Source organism: Schistocerca serialis, chromosome 9, assembly GCF_023864345.2.
Source record: "Schistocerca serialis cubense isolate TAMUIC-IGC-003099 chromosome 9, iqSchSeri2.2, whole genome shotgun sequence".
Lineage (NCBI taxonomy): Eukaryota > Metazoa > Arthropoda > Insecta > Orthoptera > Acrididae > Schistocerca > Schistocerca serialis.
The window spans coordinates 30,862,591-30,883,554 of record NC_064646.1 but is presented as its reverse complement, the minus strand read 5'-3'; the positions used below and the strand labels follow the sequence as shown (position 1 = coordinate 30,883,554).

Below are 20,964 nucleotides of genomic sequence, written 5' to 3'. Positions count from 1 at the left end.
TTCTTCCTGTTCCATTCATTCACGGAACGTGGAAAGAATGATTGTTTGAATGCCTCTCTGTGTGCAGTAATTATTCTAATCTTGTCCTCATGATCCCTGTGTGACTGATACATAGAGGGTTGTGGTATATCCCTAGAGTAATCATTTAAAGCTGGTTCTTGAAAATTTGTTAATAAACTTTCTCAGGACAGTTTACATCTGTCTTCAAGAGTCTGCCATTTCAGTTGCTTCAGTATCTCTGTGACACTCTTCCATGGATTAAACAAACCTGTGACCATTTGTGCCGCACTTCTCTATATCAGTTCAGTATCCCCTGTTAGTCCTATCTGATAAAGGTCCCACACACAGCAATATTCTAGATGAGTTGATGAGTGATTTGTAAGCAACCTATTTAGTAGACTGATTGCACTTCCTGAGTAGTCTACCAATAGACTGGGTCCTTCACCTGCTTTACCCATGACTGAACCTATGTGATCATTCCATTTCATATCCCTACAAAGGTGTTACTCCCAGGTATTTATATGAGTTGGCCAATCCCGTCAGTGACTCATAAATATTATAGCCAGAGGATACTACATTTTTTCGTTTTGTGAAGTGCACAATTTTACATTTGTGATCATTTAGAGCAAGTTGCCAATCTCTGCACCATGTTGAAATAATATCGAGCTCTGGCTGAATATTTATGTAGCTTCTCTCAGATAGTACTTCATTACAGATAATTGCATCACCTGTAAAAATCCTTATTTTACTATTAATACTGTCTGCAGAGTCTTTAATATATAACGTGAGCAGCAAGGATCCCAACACACTTCCCTGGGACACACTCGAAGTTACTTCTACATTTGACGATGACTCTTCATCCAAGATAATGTGCTGTGTCCTCCTTACCAAAAGTCCTCAATCCAGTCACAAATTTCACATGATACCCAATATGATAATACTTTACATAATAAGTGTAGCTGCGGTACTGAGTCAAATGCTTTTCGGAAATCAAGAAACATAGCATCTACCTGGTTGCCTTGAACCAAAGCTTTCAGTATATCATGTGAGAAAAGTACGAGTTGGGTTTCACATGATCGATGTTTTTGAAAACCATGCTGGTCGGCACTGAGAAAGTCATTCTGCTCAAGATACCTCATTACGTTAGAGCTCAGAATATGTTCTAAGATTCTACAACAAATTGATGTCAAATATATTGGACGGTAGTTTTATGGATCACTTCTACTACTCTTCTTGTTGACAGGTGTGACCTGTGCCTTTTTCCAAGAAATGGGAATGGTTTTTTGGTTGTCGGATCTAAGATAGATTATAGTGAGAAGAGGGGCTAACTCAGCCGCAAATTCAGTATAGAATCTGACAGGGATCCCATTGGGGCCTGGATCTTTGTTCAGTTTTAATGATTTCAGCAGTTTCTCAACACCACTGGCACTAATATTTATTTCATTCATCTTTTCAGTGATATGAGGATTAAATTGGGACAATTCTTGTGGCTTTTCCTTTGTAAAGGAATATTTGAGACTGGAGTTCAGCATTTCAGTTTTTGCTTTGCTACCCTTAATTTCAGTTCCTGTCTCATTCGCTAGGGACTGGACACTAACTTTGGTGCCACTAACAGCCTTTACATACAACCAGTATTTCTTTGGATTTTGTGAAATGTCGTTTGACAATATTTTTCTATGGTAGTCATTGGAGGCATCACTTGTTGCTCTCTTACCATGGAGGTTCCCTTTCATTATGAACTGTCCTACTGGGTACATATCTATCCCAGTGCATGGTCAACTGTTCTTTTAAACTTGAGCCAGAGTTCCTCTAGTGCTCATGACCTGTGCTGAAAGTTTGAAGTTCCTCATTGAGATAAGACATTACTGATTTTTTTATCTAGTTTACTAAACTTATATATCTTTCTGCTTGTTTTAGTTGTCATTTGTGCTTTGGTAATCACTGTTGCCACAACTGCATCATGGTTGCTGATACCAGTTTCAATATGGACATTCTCGAAGAAGTCAGGTCTATTGTTGCCACTAGATCCAATATATTCCCATCATGAGTGGGGTTCCTAACTAACTGTCCTAGGTAGTTTTCAGAGAAGGCATTTAGTAAAGTTTCACAGGATGTCTTGTCGTGCCCACCACTAACAACATTGTGATTTTCCCAATTGATTGTTAGATGATTAAAGTCTCCACAGCATGATTGGGGAACTTAACATCCAAGTGAACTGAGGTTTTCTCTGAAGTTTTTGGTTACATTAGGAGATGGGTCTCGTGAGTGATAGAAGAATCCAATTATCATTTTATGCCCACCTCTGATACTGAGTCTTGCCCAAAGAATCTCACATGCAGCTTCAATTTCTATATCAGTGGATTCGATTTTTTTGTCTACTGCAACAAATACACCACTACCATTTCCCATTCGCTTGTCCTTTCAATATACACTTAAATTTTCCCCAAAAATCTACTGCTATCAATTTCAGGTTTCAACCAGCTTTCTGTACCTAGTATTATGTGAGCTTCACTGAGTTTCATGAGTGCTTCAAACTCTGACACTTTGTTACAAATGCTTTGGCAGTTTACCATAAGGATTTTAATACTCTCATGTGTGGGAGGCATTTCTTTCGATCTTACAGTAATACTTCTGGAATTCATACAGCCATCATTATATGGATTGGATGGACTCGTCTAATCTAAAAACCTCTTGTGTGCACTCCAACACAGTCAGCTACTTGAGTAGCAGCCTCTGATGTGTAGTGCACACCTGACCGATTTAGGGGGACCCTACAGTTTTGAACCCTAAGGCGCAACTCCAGAAGTTGTAGCCTAGCTTGTCACAAAACTTTCAAAGTCTCTGGTTCGGTCCTTCCACTCGACTCAGAAACAAAGGGCCACAATCAGTTTTCGGGGCAAAGCCGCAAACTGTGAGCTCCATTGAAAATCCATGTGCTAGGCTGGTCTCCTCAACCTTCTCTGCCAGTTTCTTGAACGATCCAAGAATGACTTCGGAGCCCAGACAACAGGCATCATTTGTTCCAACGTGTGCCACAATCTGCAGTTGGTCACACCCTGTTCCCTCAATGGCTGCTGGAATAGCCATACACACGGAGTACACCTGTAGCCTTACCTGGCCCTTGCTGCCATTTCCCTAAGGGGCACAATCATTCACTGTGTGTTTTAACTGCTGACCCCTACCCTTTTGCGTTTACCTCCTCCTGATACTGGACAAAACAGGTTTCCCCAAAACAGGTGAAGTGAGTCCCACTGGCTCAGTTTCAGTGAAAGACAGTACATCTAACTTGTTGGCCTGGGGGATTGGTACAACACCCTGAGTCCTCCCTGGTTCCCGACCACCCTGTACAGGATACCTAGATTCACCTTTGACATACTGCTTGCAGTCAATTGGACGGGTAATGACAGATACTGTACTTTCTGCAGAGGAGGCAGGATCCACAGGAGAGGATAGTACTTGAGGTAGCTCTGGTACAGGTGTTACAGGTACACGACTCTGATTTGCAGCAGCCATCAATCATTTGACAGTAGTCAGGACAATTTCCAGATGCTTATGAATCTCAACCAACTCATCCCATGTTTGAGAACAGCATTCACAGTGGAGCTGCATTTTGGGTGGTGCAACGTATTACGAGACAGTGAACAAAGGACTTTAAATTAAACCTGCTGATTATCTTTTGACCTATTGAGCTCAAACGTTGCTAATTCCCTATAAGAACTGAAGTAGATACACAAAACGAGAGTTCTATTAAGGCAACACAAAAACCTGTGGAAGAAATTACTAGTTTCCTAAAACCTTTTGATGTTAATTATAGTTGTTAGCAAACTGAGAAAACCGAGTTAATTTACAATAAAATGCAGATAACATTTAAGGCTACTCCTCTTTAAGGGAAAACTAGATGTAGTTAGGAAATCTGCTACAGTAACTATATTACAAACCCCAATTGCTCGTAGATTATGCAAAGAACAATGGTTGCGTCCAAAAATTCTCAGAAATAGATGTTTATTTGCATTGATATACAATGATATTCAGGGGTGATGAATACTTTGCCTGAATTGTGTACCATAAACGCTGATTTGCTATGAATTAAATTCAAATCTCCAAAACACTTGTATCACTAACTTACGAAAACGTAGTTTTGTAAGTATCCAAAAATTCTGAAACTAATCTATTTCTGATGTAACTCAAAAAATGAAATTGGAGACAGATTGTTTTGAATGAGGATAGGTCTACTGTCCTTAAAAATTTTAAAAGTGCATAATTTACTTTAAACCTACAATTGACAATAACAATACCAGTTCATCGCAGCACTTGCGAATGTTCAAGTTTTCACAATATATCACAATACAAATGGGTATTGATACACTCAGATAACACAGGAAAAGCTATGCAAACAATAAAATATGTGAATATAGAAATTTAAATTGACACACGATCTTGTGCATGTGGTCTCACACAAGGGAAAATACCTAAGATGGCTTTTATTTATAAATAAACATGTGTATTACACAGATTTTTCACTCAGTTGATTCTGTATGCACTTTTACACTGGCCTGCCGAAGAAAAACACTGCACTGCAGCATAAGTTTATCTCAGTCAAAAGTGCTATAGTGTGCAGCAACAAAGAATCACATCTTCTGCATGTTGCAGCTAATAATGCAAGATATAGAAATAATCTGATTCTTTGTCTTAGATGAGTAGTTCTTGATCAGCCAGCTCATTTGAGCACACCTCACAGCCCAACACAAAGACTCAGTCTGTTAGTACTTTTATCCTACTTTAATGATATTTTCTTAATCTGCTTAATCTTGTGTTATCTATGCTTTATGTTAACAGAAATATTGATAAGTTATTTTTCATATATGGGGTAATTACAAAGTTAATGCAACATTTCAAAAAATTGGCATAGATAAATAGCCAAGAACAATTTAACAAATGATACAGTATGTTAGAGACAATCTCCCAAAGCTATTTTTTCAATACTTATAAATGTTATGTTTGTCCACACAGCACATGTCACAGCACATGTCTAATCAGTAGTCCAATTCTGCCCATACCCCACCCAGCTTATCGAGAGTGATTGTAAGAACAGCTGCTGCTATGCATCATCACAAGTCTTTGAGGTTATGTGGTAGAAACAGAACATAAATGCTATCCTTGATGTAGCACCACAATAAAAAATCACAAGGCGTCATGTCTGGCAACAGCTGTAACATGACCTATCCAATGACATGGCATAATTTTATACGCCACTGTGGAAATGTGGAGGAGCACCAATTTGTTGAAATGTGAAATCCCTGCTATCAGTTTCAAGTTGTGGTATGAACCACAGTTGATGCATGTCAAGGTAGGTAATATTATGGACACCTCTCTCAGAAAAGAAGATGGGTCCATAGACTGTCTTGTTGGACAAGACAAATAACACATTAACTGAAACTTCCTGGCAGATTAAAACTGTGTGCCCGACCGAGACTCGAACTCGGGACCTTTGCCTTTCGCGGGCAAGTGCTCTAGAGCACACTCCGCTGCAGAGTGAAAATCTCATTCTGAACACATTAACTTCTCAGAATCTTGGATGTGTTTGACCGTGCATGTGGATTTTCTGTCCTCCATATATGTGCATTATGCCAGTTGACCTTTCCCAAAACATGAAAAGTGGCTTTCTCACTAAAGCTTAATTTGCTTTCAAAGTCATAATTTTCAAGATGTCTCTGCATATCAGCCCAGAACTGCAGTTTCTTGCCACATCTTATGTATTTCAGGAGCTTCAATTTGTACAACTTCACTCTTAATCGGTTATGAAAGATTTTCATTACTATTGGCTGACAGATGTTCAGTTCTGCATTAGCCTGACTGGTAAATTTCATCTTCATGTCTCCCAAATAGTACAATCCTTGTTTTGACATGTTTGGCTGCTCAAACGTTTTGCATTGTACACATAATGAACCTCCTTGAATTTTATACACCACTTCGCTGTGGTATTGTAAACTAGTGGTGTCTTTTGGAACATGCCATAGAAAACTCATTGCACACTCTCTATTAATTTCCAGAGGGCAGAGTCTGTAACACACAATGCTTTCTCTGTCTGGTTTGCCACCATTTTCAGCAGTTGTGCTTGGTACTGCCTCTGTCAATGGTTTTCCAAACTAACCTGCCAGCACCACATTAGAAAAAAAATTAAGAGTTTGTCTTTCACACATTGTATGATTTGTTACATTGTTTTTAATCATTAACTTATACCAATTTTTAAAAATGTTTTGTGGACTTTATAATTACTCTGAATTTTCACAGGACACGCAAAATTATATTAAATTGGATCACATCATCTTTATAAATATTTGTGGAAAAATCTGAATCCCAATAGAAACATGATTTTAAATTAATCACACACAATATTAAACTAACATCATTGCAGGTTCTGCATTCATTGTTAAAGTACAGAGTAGATTCTCCACTCTTGCAGAAACTTTTTCATAAGCTCTATGTAGATACAAGGCAGGGCATGCTCAATGGAGATATTGTCTTGTAAATATGAGGAAAGAAGATGTTAAAATGTTTGAGTTGTTTAACTACACTGCACATTAATGTTAATAGCGTGTGAAAGAAAAAGATCACTGGATTACTGTTTTAAGTTGTCAAGACATGAAAAACTGGAGTTGATGATGATGTTTGGTTTGCGGGCACTCAACTGTGCGGTTATCAGTGCCCGTTCAAATTCCCAACCTTTGCTCAATCCAGTCTCGCCACTTACATGAATGATAATGAAATGGTGAGGACAACACAAACATCCAGTCATCTCGAGGCAGGTGAAAATCCTTGACTGAACCGGGAATTGAACCTGGGACCCCATGCTCGAGAAGCGAGAACACGACCGCAAGACCACAAGACCATGACCTGCGGACAAACTGGAGTTGAGCTTACACATAAGTGAATAGGAAATTGGGCATGAGTCCCAAACAGTTTGGACTTTATAATTAGTTACTGTATCAAGAAAAAGAGGTAAAGGAAATATATATGAGTGACTGAGAGAAATACATATATAGCTGGAAAGTTCTGGTATAATTAAATACTTTAGGAGTCCAGGAGACCATGCAACAAAAAGCAGAAGTGTTGAACCATTAACAGGTGGACACAAAAAAGAAGGAAAACTTGCTACCTTTCAAAATAAATCCTCTGTCATGCTAGAGTACACACACACACACACACACACACACACACACACACACACACACACACACACAAACACGTGCTTGCACACTTGTATCCCTATATAGTGCATGCTGCATGCGCAATGCCAGGATTGCAGTTCATCATGCGGACGAGGGTGGGGTGGAGGTTGTATGGGGTAGAGTAGATAGATAGATAGATAGAGTGGGAGGCAGGAAGAAGGGTTGGAGTGTTTGTTTAATGGCTCAGAGGGAGGGGGCTGGTTTGCTGTCTAGCAATGGGGGAGGGAGCCATGCATATGATGCACGGTTGTTGGAGCAGGTGAGAAGCAACCAATGAGGAAGATGACATGAGGACATGAATTGAGAGTGGGTGATAGGAAAGGGAAAGGGGAAACTGTTGGATGTTGGATGGGGATATTGGTTTAATGAAGACTGAGGCCAGGAGGTTTATGGGAGTGAAGGATGTGCTACAAGGATAACTCCCCTCTGTATAATTCAGAAAAGCTGGTGTTGGAGGGAAGGATCCAGATGGCACAGTCTGTGAATTAGCCATTGAAATCAAGCATGTGGTGGTTAGCTGTGTTTTGTGCCACTAGGTGGTCAACTTTATTCTTGGCCATGGTTTGGCAATGACCATTCATTCTGGTGGAGCGCTGGTTGGTTGTCATATTGACATAAAGAGCTGTGCAGAGCTCATACCAACTCCACTGCAATTGTTGCACAGCTTTTTATGTTGGTGCGACAAACTAGCAGCTGTCCACTAGAATAAATGACCACCACCAAACTGTGCCAAGCACTATACTGACCACTCAATGGCACAAAATGCAGCTGAGCACAACATGCTAGATTTCAACATCTGCTTCATAACTTGTGCCATCTGGGCCCTTCCCTCCACCACCAGCACTTCTTTACTGTGTGGGTGGGAATTATCCTTGCAACACATCCTCCCCTCCAGCAATCCTCCTGACCTCAGACTTCATTAGCTCAATGTCCTTACACTCTTCACCCAGCAGTTTCCCCTTTCTTTGTCCTATCACCCCCTCCCAATTCATGTCCCAGTGCCACCTTCATCATGCACCGCTCCCCACCAGCATCAATACCTGTGTGTCACATGCCTAGCCCACATGCCTGCAGCTCTCCCTGCTCCATTGCTAGCCAGCAAACCAGCTGCCCCCCTCTGAGTCACTACCATACACTTGCCAATGTCTCTTTCTGTCTGCCACCTGCCGAACTGCAATTCTGGCATTGTGCAATTAACCAGCACTATGTAGGGGCACACCTGCTTGTGTGCATGCATGCATGTGCAAGTGTGGTACGTGTGTGTGTGTGTGTGTGTGTGTGTGTGTGTGTGTGTGTGTGTATTCTGGCTTAAGAAAGGATCTGTTCTCAAAGCTTCCAAAATTTTTGTGTGTACCTGTTGATGACTCAATGCTTCTGCTTTTCATTGAGTGGCCTTCTCTACTTCTAAAGTATTGAGAGAAAGATAAGTCAGTCTTAATGTTGTACCAGAAGAGAAGTGGATTACAAGTAAAATACAGAGAGCTACTTAAGAAGCTTCTCTGAACCTCATACGTTTCCTGATGTATCCTGTGTGAGGTCATTCACCCATGACAAGTGAACATTTACATATGAAGTATGGAGGCAAAGTCCCTGCCAGCCCATCCTTATTTAAGCATTCCATATTTTTCATAAATCTGTTGAGGCAAATGCCAAGATGGCTGTATTATTATTATTGCTCTCATTTTAACACATTCTTTGGGGAAAGTATACACCAATGAATTAACAGCAATATGGAGACTATATTCCCAACAAATCAATTGGTACTATAACGCATTCTCATCAGTACTGCCAGACACTTTGTAAATGTCATTGGCTCCAAAGTTAGAGCTGCACATAATATACAATTTTTGTTGGAATACAGAGGACTAAAACTGAAATCAAATCTGGGCTAACAAATATGTGTAAAACTAATGAAGAAAATACAATTTGTTTTCCATAGGACTGCTTGAATGCCATTGGAAAGCATTTCCATCCAGAGTGCTTCTTGTGTGCTTACTGTGGCAAGTTGTTTGGTAACAGCCCCTTCTTCCTTGAAGATGGACTTCCATACTGTGAAGCAGGTCAGTATCAAATAGTTAGACATTTGGATTCTTTATTAATGCTCTTTTTTCATTTCTATGTTTGTGTCCACTGAGCAGCTTCATTTTCTTATCTCAGTTTTCTGAAATTCATTTTGAGTATTTGTACATGAAGTAAATCACTGCTTATTGTCCATATCATTAGTGACAGTAGAGCACAATGGACAAGTACAGTATCAAGTTCTTTCTTAAAAACTGCAGTGAGCATAGAAGGAGTAATATTTTATATTTTTTTGAAAATAATTATTGAATACTGTTAAAAGGTCACATATAAAGTAAATGATGATCTGTCAAGAGTTGAGTAGTTTTTAATAATGCCTGTGTACTTCATATAGTTGTTCTGCTTGCTAAACAAAATTCTCACTGCAAGGCTTTTGTCAAATTCACCCAAACAGTTTTTGAATACTTTTATTGATTTGGGGGGAATGCTCAAGACAATTGTTCTGTGACAACTCTCACTTTTTGTGAACAGGTTTACTTTTTTTGGGGAACGAGTTCAGTCAGTTACAAAATTCTTACAGAGATTTATATTTCTGTTATTTCTGTCATTGGTTCATTGTTTATTGGTTGTTACCTTCAATCTTTTTTTGTGTCATAGTTAAGCAGAGGTTTATGTCACTACATGTGAGTCTCTAACACTCATTTAATGAGACAGATGACAAAGAAATGTGTGGTCATGTAAATAATGCATTAAACAATTCTGAAACACTGTCTAAATCAGCTCCAGGAGATATGCATACAGTTATCATAAGAAGCATTCCCATAACTCTTTAAGTTGTTTGTCATAAGGCTACTTTCAGAAATTCTGTGGCACTCAGTAGATCAAACAAGCAGCAGCCCATGAAAAGTAGGGAGTGGCTGAGCTGTGTCAGCAGCCCAAGTTTGAGACTCACCTTGAGCCATGGGACAAAGGCATGCGACCTCCTCCTTCCAGTTGGAAAGTTAAATACAATAGAATAATTTAATTTATGGGTGATTAATTTGTAAAGTCATATAATGGAAGACTTCTGGAACTGAGCACAAATCATTTTCATGCTGTTTTGATGCTAAAACCTTTATATCTTCAAATATGTTTACACAACTTTTCCTCTTCAGCCAGTATTGTTTAGAGCATTATTTTCTCTGATCATAATTATTACTAGGAAAGGTCAATGCTACGGAGGTACTGATTCATTAAAAAGCACAAATCATCTTCTACGGTATCTGGTTCTTTGTAACATAAACTCTTAAGTGAAAACAATTCCATTCAGACACATAAAACATTTAGGTGATAAAGATTAAAAGCTACATTACTGGCATCAACAGCAGCAGTGGAGGCCATTTGACATCCACTGCTGGATAAAGGACTTATTTACACTTTTCTATGCCCTTCAACCTTCAGCATTACCCAGTAATGTTGCTCCTACATGACATAATCCACTCACCTTCCATCAGGTCATTGTCTTGGTCTTTTTCTTATCTGTTGGAATCCTGTAAAGAATTTACTTGCTCCACCTAACAACCATTTCTTGGTCACAGGTTGCACTTATCTTCATTCAGTTCATTACAATCACAATTATATCTTTCAGTCAGTCTTTTCCCCGATCTACTTTTTTGCTTTCCTGTATAACCTAATAACTCTTAACATGCGTCCCCTGCAATGCTCCCTGATCATCTCTTAGTTTTTGAACAGTTTTTACATTATACGACAATTTCTCACTGTCATAAATCAAAACTGATAATATGTACTGATTGTGCACTTTCCTTTATAGACACATCAGATGCATTCAGTTTGCCAAAAGCACAATGAGCCATTTTTAACTTTTGTGAAACAAATACTAACAAAGAGATAGAGGGACTGGCCAGTACTTACCTCAGCTTAGTACAGCCGATAGATACACAAAACAGAACAGAAAATTTACGTGTCTTAGCTTTCGGGACTTTGTTCCTTCGTCAGGGAGGAGAGAGGGGAAAAAATGGGAAGAAGGGAAAGTGGATTCAGTTACTCACAACCAAGGTTATGAAGCAACAGGGGAAATGTAAACTGGGAGGGTTCTATGTGACATGGGACAACCAGGAGATCTGGGAAAAAACCTGGGAATTTTTTCATCTGGGAGAAAACTGGGAAAAACCCGGGAATTCTTCAGAATTCCAGGAATTTTTCATTGTTTTAATTTTCAGTTAAATTTTTGTAATTTTTACTGGAAAGAATCAATACTCTAACAAAGGATATTACTGTAGAATAATACTGCAGTAATAAAACATGAATGAGGGAGGGAGAGGGAGGGAGGGGGGAGAGAGAGGGGGAGGGGGAGGGGGTGGGGGAATAAAACTTAAGTTGCAAAAAAATGCGCTATGTACAGTAGCAAAACACAGTGTTCATACAAGTGTCTGCCAACAGCAAAATGTGTCAAAGGCTTTAGGAAGACTATGAAATGCTTCATAACAACAAACTGCCTCTGATGAACATGATGTCACAACTGTTTAAATTAGATTCGTTTGAGCAGTTGCGAGCGAGATACCTTCTCCCACTTCAGGCTACAGAAGTGTGGTAGTTAGCTGTATAAGCAATAGCAGCAAGAAGCCAGCAGCTGGATGCTACCCGGAAAAATTTTGCTGGCACGCCAAAGCTGCCAGATTCACAAATGCGCAACAGGCCCATATCTAGGGGGTGCAGAGAAAACCAGGGTATCTGCCTCAGGTGGCAGTTTCGGGGGGGGGGGGGGGGGGGGGGCAAATTCATATTCTTGAGGGAAAAAAACCTTGTTTCACAAATTGCCTAGAATCCACTGCACATCGGTCTATCAATTATTCATATGATTTTGAAATGCATCCCTGTTGGCTTTTGAACATTTTTGAACACATTCTAAGTTGATTTCTGAATGAATCATAAGTTGATTTTTGAGTATGTGCATAGCATACATGATGATTCTGCCAGGGGAATCCCCATAACATCTAGAAATAAACTTTCCTGCAGACAGAAGGGGACGGGGCTATACAAACTGAGCGTAATAAAGCCGAACGGGTGAATGCCAGTCACTGTTTATGTGGTCAACTGGGTTTGCGAATGATCAGCATTCTTATAATTACTAGTGAAATCTATAGATTCAGACTACCAGAGTGGAAATAAATGACTAACCAGAATAAAAGATTAGGAAGATTATATATTATCTTCTCGGTGTATCCAAGAAAATAAAATTTTGACAGAAAATGTTTTGCCAGACTGCTACACTGGTAAGGACAAGTTGTACAGTCCCCAGGTAGCAGCTGCTTAAGTTCTATACTGGGAGTAGTGCAGAAAATGCATTGTACGAACACGTAATAATGCCTAACAGAGAATGAACGTGGGGTAATTAAACCCGTAATTGTGGCAGGGTTAGTGAAGTTAACTGGAGAATAAGTTTTGACACTGGCAGGAACAGTTACAGAATTAGTGATGAAAGGATTGTTGGTTAGAACAAGGAAGGAGAAGAAATGGGGACATCACACAAATTATGGAAGAATATGATGATTCCAAATATATATAAAAATTTCATACTACTACTTTTCTATCTCATGCTTCAGAAGCTGGAGTGTATGAATGAAATGTGAAACTGTTTCATAACATAAAGCTTTTTGCTTGAAGTAGGCCTAATAGGCATTTGACATTGGTACTTTGTGAATTATATTCTGTCATGTTATAAAAATGACCATTTGTGCCAAAACAGCCCCGTTACAATTGCTGCAATATTAGGCAGGTCTACTTCATTTTATCTAACAGACAGTGAGAAAATACACATAAGGCACGCCATGTAAATCTGTAACAAGATTAGAGAGAAAGAACTGTTAGGACTTAAGGATTGAAGAAATGTGTACTGTTCTGCTTGTTTTTTTTTCTCTCTCCTTTTTTTATTATTAGAAAAAAAGAGAGGGCAGGGTGCCAAACTAACCAACTGGGAGCAGGAGAGGCACTACAGGACATTTTAATTGCCATTGTTCTGAATATAGTTTGATGGCATCCATTACAAAATATTACACTTTGAATTCCACAGAGTGGAATACAGTGACGTGTGATAGAAGAATGCTGTGTGAAGAGGTGTGGCACTGCACTTTGGCACACTTAAGACCAAATAACATGTCTTACATTTCCTCGAACACATATGTTTTCTGTATCAGACTCTTCAAAAAGATATGCGCTGCAAAATGAAAATATTTTTGAAAAGCCTTTTTTTCCCCCTACCTCAAATGCTTGAGGGAGGAGAGGGGGGGGGGGGGGGGGCGTCACTATCTAGTATTGCCCCGGTTTGGAAATATCATAGATCTGGGGCTGATGCACAGAGCAGTCTGAGTTGTAGTGGGGAGGTGGGTAGTCTCCACATGACCCGTGTTTGTGTTTAGTGATTTTGCTGTTTCATCTTCATTTATTGCTCTCGTGTCGAATGAAAACAAAACAGATTTCAGTGGCTGGGAGCTATCAGGTGAATTAAAATACATTCAAATAATTATGGAAGGCTAAAATATGTTATTAGTTTCAGATTATATTTTATTTCCACCTTTCTGACAGTCAAGCATTAATCACCTTGCAGAACAATGAAGCTATTTTTGTCAGTTTGCTAAAGAAATTTGGCTTGTATTATTCTTTTTCAGTCAGTCAATTTATCTGAAACGAAGTGTTTAATTCCACACTACTGGCTTGTTTTAACTGTCTGCTAAATTTCAAGTGCATGTTTTCATCGTCTAGCATGTATGGCGTTATGCCATAATAGAGAACCAAACATGAGATAATACAGTACAGGTATTCCAAGAAAATTTACATCCAAATCTGGACATACGTATGTGCACATTAAGCCAAATTATGCATTTTAGTATGGTTTGCAAAATTTCGACGCTCTTGGAGTATTCTCTGTCTTGTGTCTTTTAGGACATAATGTAACATCTTTTAATGTTTTACACGTATGAACATATGGGCTTCCTGCGTCATCATAGCTGCGCAAGTGCGATGAAGCCTGTTATCTGGCGCTCTCTGGCAACTGCTGAAATGAACCTATTTCTAACAGGTCGCGGGAAAATATTGCAAATGGATGTTTTTAAATGCGTTACTTTCAAAGTAAATTTCCTTTTATGCAAGATGAACTATGTGCGAGAATGTACCGTGAATTTCTTAAACCACAGAGGGTTTGATTCTCATTTAAATATCAACTCTTTGAGGGTGACCATTAAGAAGAAAAATTTTACTGGCACATCTGTGTGATGTATCTTAAAGTGTAACATGTGCAAAAAAGACCAACATTATATGCGAAAGCTTAGCTTCTCTTGCAGCTTATTAATCTTAGAGACCACTATTATATGTGAAAGCTTTTCTTGTGTCCATGCTACTTAACAGTGATGTTGCTATTGGCTGACTATATCACGTGTCCTATGCTCTGAATATCCACTGTCATCAGCTGGTGAGATCACGTGACATGAGGCATGACTGGCTAAAAAAGCACATCACAATCTCGATTTCAATGCTACGGAAAGTAACATGTGGTGTTTGGTGAAATACTTTCGTAATACAAAAATATGCTGTGTGCATGTTGCTGCACATCAAACATCTTTCCAAAATGTGTTTTTTTCCCTGAGTTTCATTTTCTTAAAAGCCAGTGTATAAAACCATAACCATTCAAAGGATTGACAAGTTTTACAGTTCCGAGGAGAAGTATACTGTCACTTAACATGGAAAAAGTGAAATTTCACCCCGGAGAAAATGTATTTTTAACTGGGAAATCTGGGAAAAATCCGGGAATTTTTTTTCCTGGTCTGCATATGCACTCTGCCCTTAGCACATTGCCCACAAGATGTTCAAAACATTGCTTGTCAACGCTGTCCTACTCTTTCAGTGGGAGTCCACCTGAGATCATCCAGTATGTGAAGAGTATCTTGTGATAATGAACTGCAGGTTTCACCTGTCCCAAGCATAAACAATGAAATTCATCATATTCACTAAGAAGTGCAGTGTGCTCATAATTTTCTAGCTAGATGGACCCATTGCCAAAATGGCTGCAAGGGTGGAAGATGGCTAACACACCTCCCTGCTGGCATAGGTGCCTGGCTGCTTCCACAATCTTCTACAATGGTTATCAGGTGTTAGACAAATCCTGCAATGATCAGTGAGAGGACCCCAGTATCATTTTTTCAGCACGTGTAACTTTCTGGAAATGGATACAGTGCATAAAGCGCATTGCTTCCCGCCTTTGGTGGGAATTTTTGCACTTTTTAGCAGAAAACAGGCAGCTGGGGTCCATGTGTGTTTCACTGTGTAGTGCACTGTGGTTATTCTGTGGAGGGATTCACATGCAGTAACATCTGCTGACTCCGAAGGAAGTACGCTTGAATGTGTAGATGACTAAAGACATAGAAAAGTCATATGGTATGCCACTTTTAAGAATATTTGAATAAAAATGTGAGATTTGCTGCCCCAAGCATCAAGTATTAAATACAAAGCCTCCGGTCATGTTACTGTAAAGAATAAGGTAGCATAAGTTTCATGAGAGGAAAACAGAGAAGACTAAGCCAGAAATTTACGCTGTTTATGAAAACTTTATTAATATTCATGCTACGGCAACTTAATGGCACAACAACTGAGGAGCCTGACATCTGAACAAAAGAAATAATGGTGTGTGTGTAGCTCCTCAACAAACTACTAGAAACAGAAATGTAGGACACTGATGATGCAAAAAATATAAAATTGGAAAACATAACCTCTGTTCTAATGGATTTTGGTATCTGTGACATTCCCAAACTTGTCGAGTTCAAGGCTGTTAATCTGTGATAATCTTTCTGTAGCAACACGATTCACGTTTCCGTCGCACTTCACATAGTGTAGACTGGGAACCGTCTGATAGGCATGCCCGATGTGAACTGACTGGGCACGGCCCGTGCTGCCTGGATTGTTGTAGTTTCGCCGGCAGAGGTCGCGGCCGAATTCTCGCTTACCCTCTGGGTAAGGGTACTTGTGGCAACTACTGTCCGTGATGTGCCGTGCCGATGTGCGCCTCCCGCAATCTTTCTGGTGGCTACTGCACTTTCATTATTTAAGTTGTGTAAACAACTTTTTTATAAAATAAAATACAAATGATGCCCTGAAAGTTTATTAACCTTCACATAGTGACCAAGAATCTCCCTTAAATATTTCTCTGTTTCAGGAGTAATCACTGAAATCCTTTGTCTGGAAATGTGAAATAACAAACTGGTATGAGTCACCAGTTACTAGCTAGTGAAATGTTATTGCCAGCTGTGTCACATCTGTTTCCCAAGCACAACATCTAAAATCTCACTGTGACCTCCTTCTGAAATTTGCAAACAAGATATTATTGTCACTTCATATTCTCATACGTCTGTTACTTAGATACTTCTTTAACTGCAGTCACTTTTGCATTTTCTTTTTCTGCCACTGCTTCACCACAATAAATGCAGCATGAGCTCCCAAGCAAAGAAGGGGACTCATGGCAGACTGTTTGCACAATCAGGCAATGTGTGGATATGACAAGGCCCATGCATACAAATGTTCTTTGCACAAATTTTTGTGCATTATCTTTCATTCCCATTCATCTGTGATTGTTCGTGAGGAAAGAGGCATTGGGTGGACATATCTTACATAAGCCAATTCAGCATCTGACTTCTCTTACCATCCTTCTGGTTGTGAAGTGACATATGTACATGGTCTAAGCTTTAAATGACCTGCAAGTTACCGTGAGCAGTGTAAACAAGCTACATAGACAAATTCATACTTGGTGACACAGCGTGCTCTATACAAGTGCACTGAGAATTCAGGTTTATTTTCACCTCCGTTACACACAATTATGGCCATATGGAGCAATTTTATGAGATTGAAATAATATTGAGAAAGAGTTTTCTGATTTTTATATCTATCTAATCATAGGAAATCACTACATACAGCTGCCTGCATTCTTAGCTCATTTTAGTAATGTGTGTTTTTGCTAGTATTATCTGGTAACTACAGTTACCACATTTACAGTTTATTATTTACAATAGAATCTGTATTCTCAAATTTCTTTGTTAGGTGCTACACTTTAAACAGAAACTCAAAGCAGTTAATATTTTGATGTGTGTAAACAGTAAAATCATAGTAGGGTACTATGAAGTATTATGTTCCCAAAGGCTCAATCCTTGTACCACTGATCTTCTTAGTTAGCATTAGTGACCTACCAGCATTAATAAATAACAAGGAAAATATAGTAATGCAAGACCTGAGTTTCTCCCAGTGTACACAATGTTCAAAAAACTTACGGGAATGCAGTTGAGTGACGTCGTCAAGTGCCGATATTTCAACAGGAGCACACCGTGCCATTTTCAAGTCATAATGGTAGAAAATAAGCATTGTATAAGATAATTTAAAACCTCAGTTTTCAGAGAACTCTAGAAAGATAACACTCTCACACACTGTAAACACTAGCACCATCACAAACCAAAGATGACCAACCAGAAGTTATTGAAAGTAAAATTAATAATCAATGGGTGAGGTAGCATTAACTCTGCCTCTCTGTTTTTTTGACAAGGAAGAAAGCAGGACTCCATGCATAATTTAAATAAAGCCACCATCTCTATTTATAAGGTTACTTGTTAATTTAATTGCAACAGATTCCTTAATAACATTATCGTAGTAGCTGGAAGTGCATGCCAGAATCTCTGTGTTGTTGTATTCCATAGGATAACTAGTGCCAAGACAGTGTTCTGCAATGGTGGATTTGCTTCACTGTTGTTAAGTGTATGTGATGCTTATGCTCAGTGTGCCTGTCTTTCACAGTGCAATATATGACATGCCGCAACTGCAAGGAATATTGTAGACAACCAGCTTATGCAAACAAAGATCATTCTTTACGGAAACTAAAAGGACCCTGATCTTAAATGGTGGACAGAAAAGACACTTCATCCACAAAATACAACCACTCCTATTCAAAATGCTCCCTGCATAAGACAGAAAGGCCTTAGATTTTGATACCACCTCAGTATTCATCACTCCCCTAGCGCACTGTTAGTCGATAAAGCAACACACATTGATCTGTCTTTCATTTAACTGTTCTGATGAAAAGTGACTTTGAGATGGGCTAACTCAGCTGACAAACCTAACTCAGCTGACAAACTCCTTGGGTCAGAGATGACAAGAACCTTGTGAACCAAGGTACAAAGAACCCCTTCACATTGAGCCGGATAGTGACACACATCATACTGCAGGTACAAGTTAGTGTGAGTAGGCTTCCCTTATATGGCATGTCCCAATGTACCATAAACCTTCCTTCTGATCAAAAGATCAAGGAAGGCAAGACAGTCACCCTTTTCTACTTCCACCATGAAACAAATATTCAGGTGTATTGAATTCAAGTGTTCTAAAAAGGTTGTTCAAACTCTCACTGCCATGAGGCCTAATGGTTGTCATCACTTTCTTGATGTGTTGGTCAGGAGGAAGGTTTATGGTACCTTGGGACATGCCGTATAAGGGAAGCCTACTAACACTAACTTGTATCTGCAGGATGATGTGCGTCACTATCCAGCTCAATGTGAAGGGGTTCTTCGAACTTCGTTCACAGTGCTGTAGTCATCTCTGACCCAAGGAGTTTGTCAGCTGAGTTAGCCCATGTCAAAGTCACCTTTCATCAGAACAGTTATAGTGGAAGACATATCAGTGCGCGTTGCTCTGTCGACCAATTGTGTGCTGGGGGAGCGATAATGATATTGAGGTGGTACTAAAGTCTAAGGCCTTTCTGTCTTATGCAGGGAGTATTTTGAACAGGATTGGTCATATTTTGTGGAAATACAATGTGAAGTGTGTTTTTCGACCACCATCTAAGATTGGGAGGGTTCTTTAAGTTTCCATTAAGGCTGATTTTGGTTTGTGTAAAACAAATGTCTACCATATTACTTGCAGTTGTGGCATGTCGTACATTGGCCAGACTTCGAGGACTGTGGAAGACAGTTGTACTGAGCATAAGCATTACGCACACTTACAACAGCCAAGCAAATCTGCCTTTTTACAACATTGTCGTGGCATCAGTCATCATATGGAGTATAACAACACAGAAATTCTGGCACAGGCTTCCAGCTAAAGAGATGGTGTTATTAAGGAAGCTGTTGAAATTAAATTAGCAAGTAAACTTATAAATGGAGGTGGTGGTTTTTATTTAAGTAATGCATGTGATCCTGCACTCTCCCTTGGCATAAAACGGAGGGACAGGGTTAATGGTACCTAACCCGTTGTTTATTAGTTTCACTTTCAATACCTTCTGACATTGCTCATCTTTGGTTTGTGATGGTGCTAGCATTTGCAGTGTTGGTGAGTATTATCTTTCCAGATTCTCTGAACACAAAGGTTTTAAATTCTTTTGCACAGTGCTTACTTATTGCAGTTATGCCTTGAAAATGGCAGGGTGTGCTCCTGTCAAAATATCGGCAGTTGTTGACAATGTCACCCAATGGAATTTCCGTACGTGTTTTGAACAGGCACAGTAATATTTGCTGATGACACAGGTATCATGATCAAGGGTGTGAAATCTTCAATGCAGATTACATCTGAAACAATAACATCACAAGTACAGAAATCGTTCATAGAAAATAATCTACCATGAAATCGTTCATAGAAAATAATCTACCATGAAACTTCTCAGTCAGCAAATAACAAACAACAAGCTCTTGAAATAGATGGTAATGATCAGAAAATAAATGAAAGTTCACATTTAAGATTTCTGGGGATACAAATGAATTATGAATTAAGATGGAATCAACCTAATGATTACCTGCTGAGAAATTAAGCTCAGCATGCTTTGCAATAACAGCTATTTTATCCTTTGTTGACATGGAGATAATAACATTGTCATATTTTTCATATTTCCACTATCTGGTCTCTTGTGATATAATATTCTGGGGAAATGCCCAAAAATGAAAAAAAGTTTTTAAACCACAAAAATGTGCTGTGAGGTTGAACTATTGTGTTACAGGATGGACATCTTGTAGGTATGTAGGTATCTATTCAAGACCCTTGGGATATTGACACTCACGAGTCAGTACTTGTACTCACTTAATGTTAGTTATAATCAACAACTTTCCCAGAGTAACTGTAATATTCCCATTCATGACACAAGGCAGAAGCAAAACCTTCACAAAGACTCACTAACTCACTAACTCGCAGTACAGAAAAAATAGTTTTCTTCTTCTTTTTTTCATCCTGCATGTAAAAAGAAGACAAAATTTGTTAAGTGTAAGTAAGAAAATCATACAATGGAAATGGAAAGTCCAGGGTGGAATGTAACAATACAAGAGAAGGGAAGTTGCTACTCACCATATAGCGGAGATGCTGAGCCATGATAGGCACAGTAAAAAGATGAGTTATTCTCTACTTTGACCTTTGTGACTTCTCGCCAATTTTAGTGAGTTTTTTCCTTCCACTATCATCATCTTCCTCAGATTTCATCTCTTTTTCCCCTGTGCATCCGTTTCATACTTTTCACATGTATTTGGGTGTATTTTTGCGTAATTTTTTGGACGTAACTCTACTTTCTTACGTATTTTTTCGCATTTTTGCACTACCATGGATCGTTGCTCCTTCCATCTGCGTCAATACAGAAAAGTTTCCTTATTCCTAGCCAGATCCCAGTCCCACATACTGTTCCTGCATTGTTGCTTGGCTCATGAAATCCCCCCTAATG

The 20,964-nt window shown here is 39.1% G+C and overlaps 1 protein-coding gene across 5 annotated transcripts in view; it reads left to right on the top strand.

Moving 5' to 3' along the window:
- Positions 1 to 20,964, top strand: part of LOC126419273 (PDZ and LIM domain protein Zasp-like) — a 292,415-nt gene that overhangs the window by 257,879 nt on the left and 13,572 nt on the right. For all 5 annotated transcript variants that reach the window (XM_050086440.1, XM_050086439.1, XM_050086436.1 and 2 more), the window contains one exon: positions 9,169 to 9,289. In XM_050086440.1, the coding sequence (XP_049942397.1) occupies positions 9,169 to 9,289 (121 nt within the window). The remainder of the gene's footprint in view (positions 1 to 9,168; positions 9,290 to 20,964) is intronic.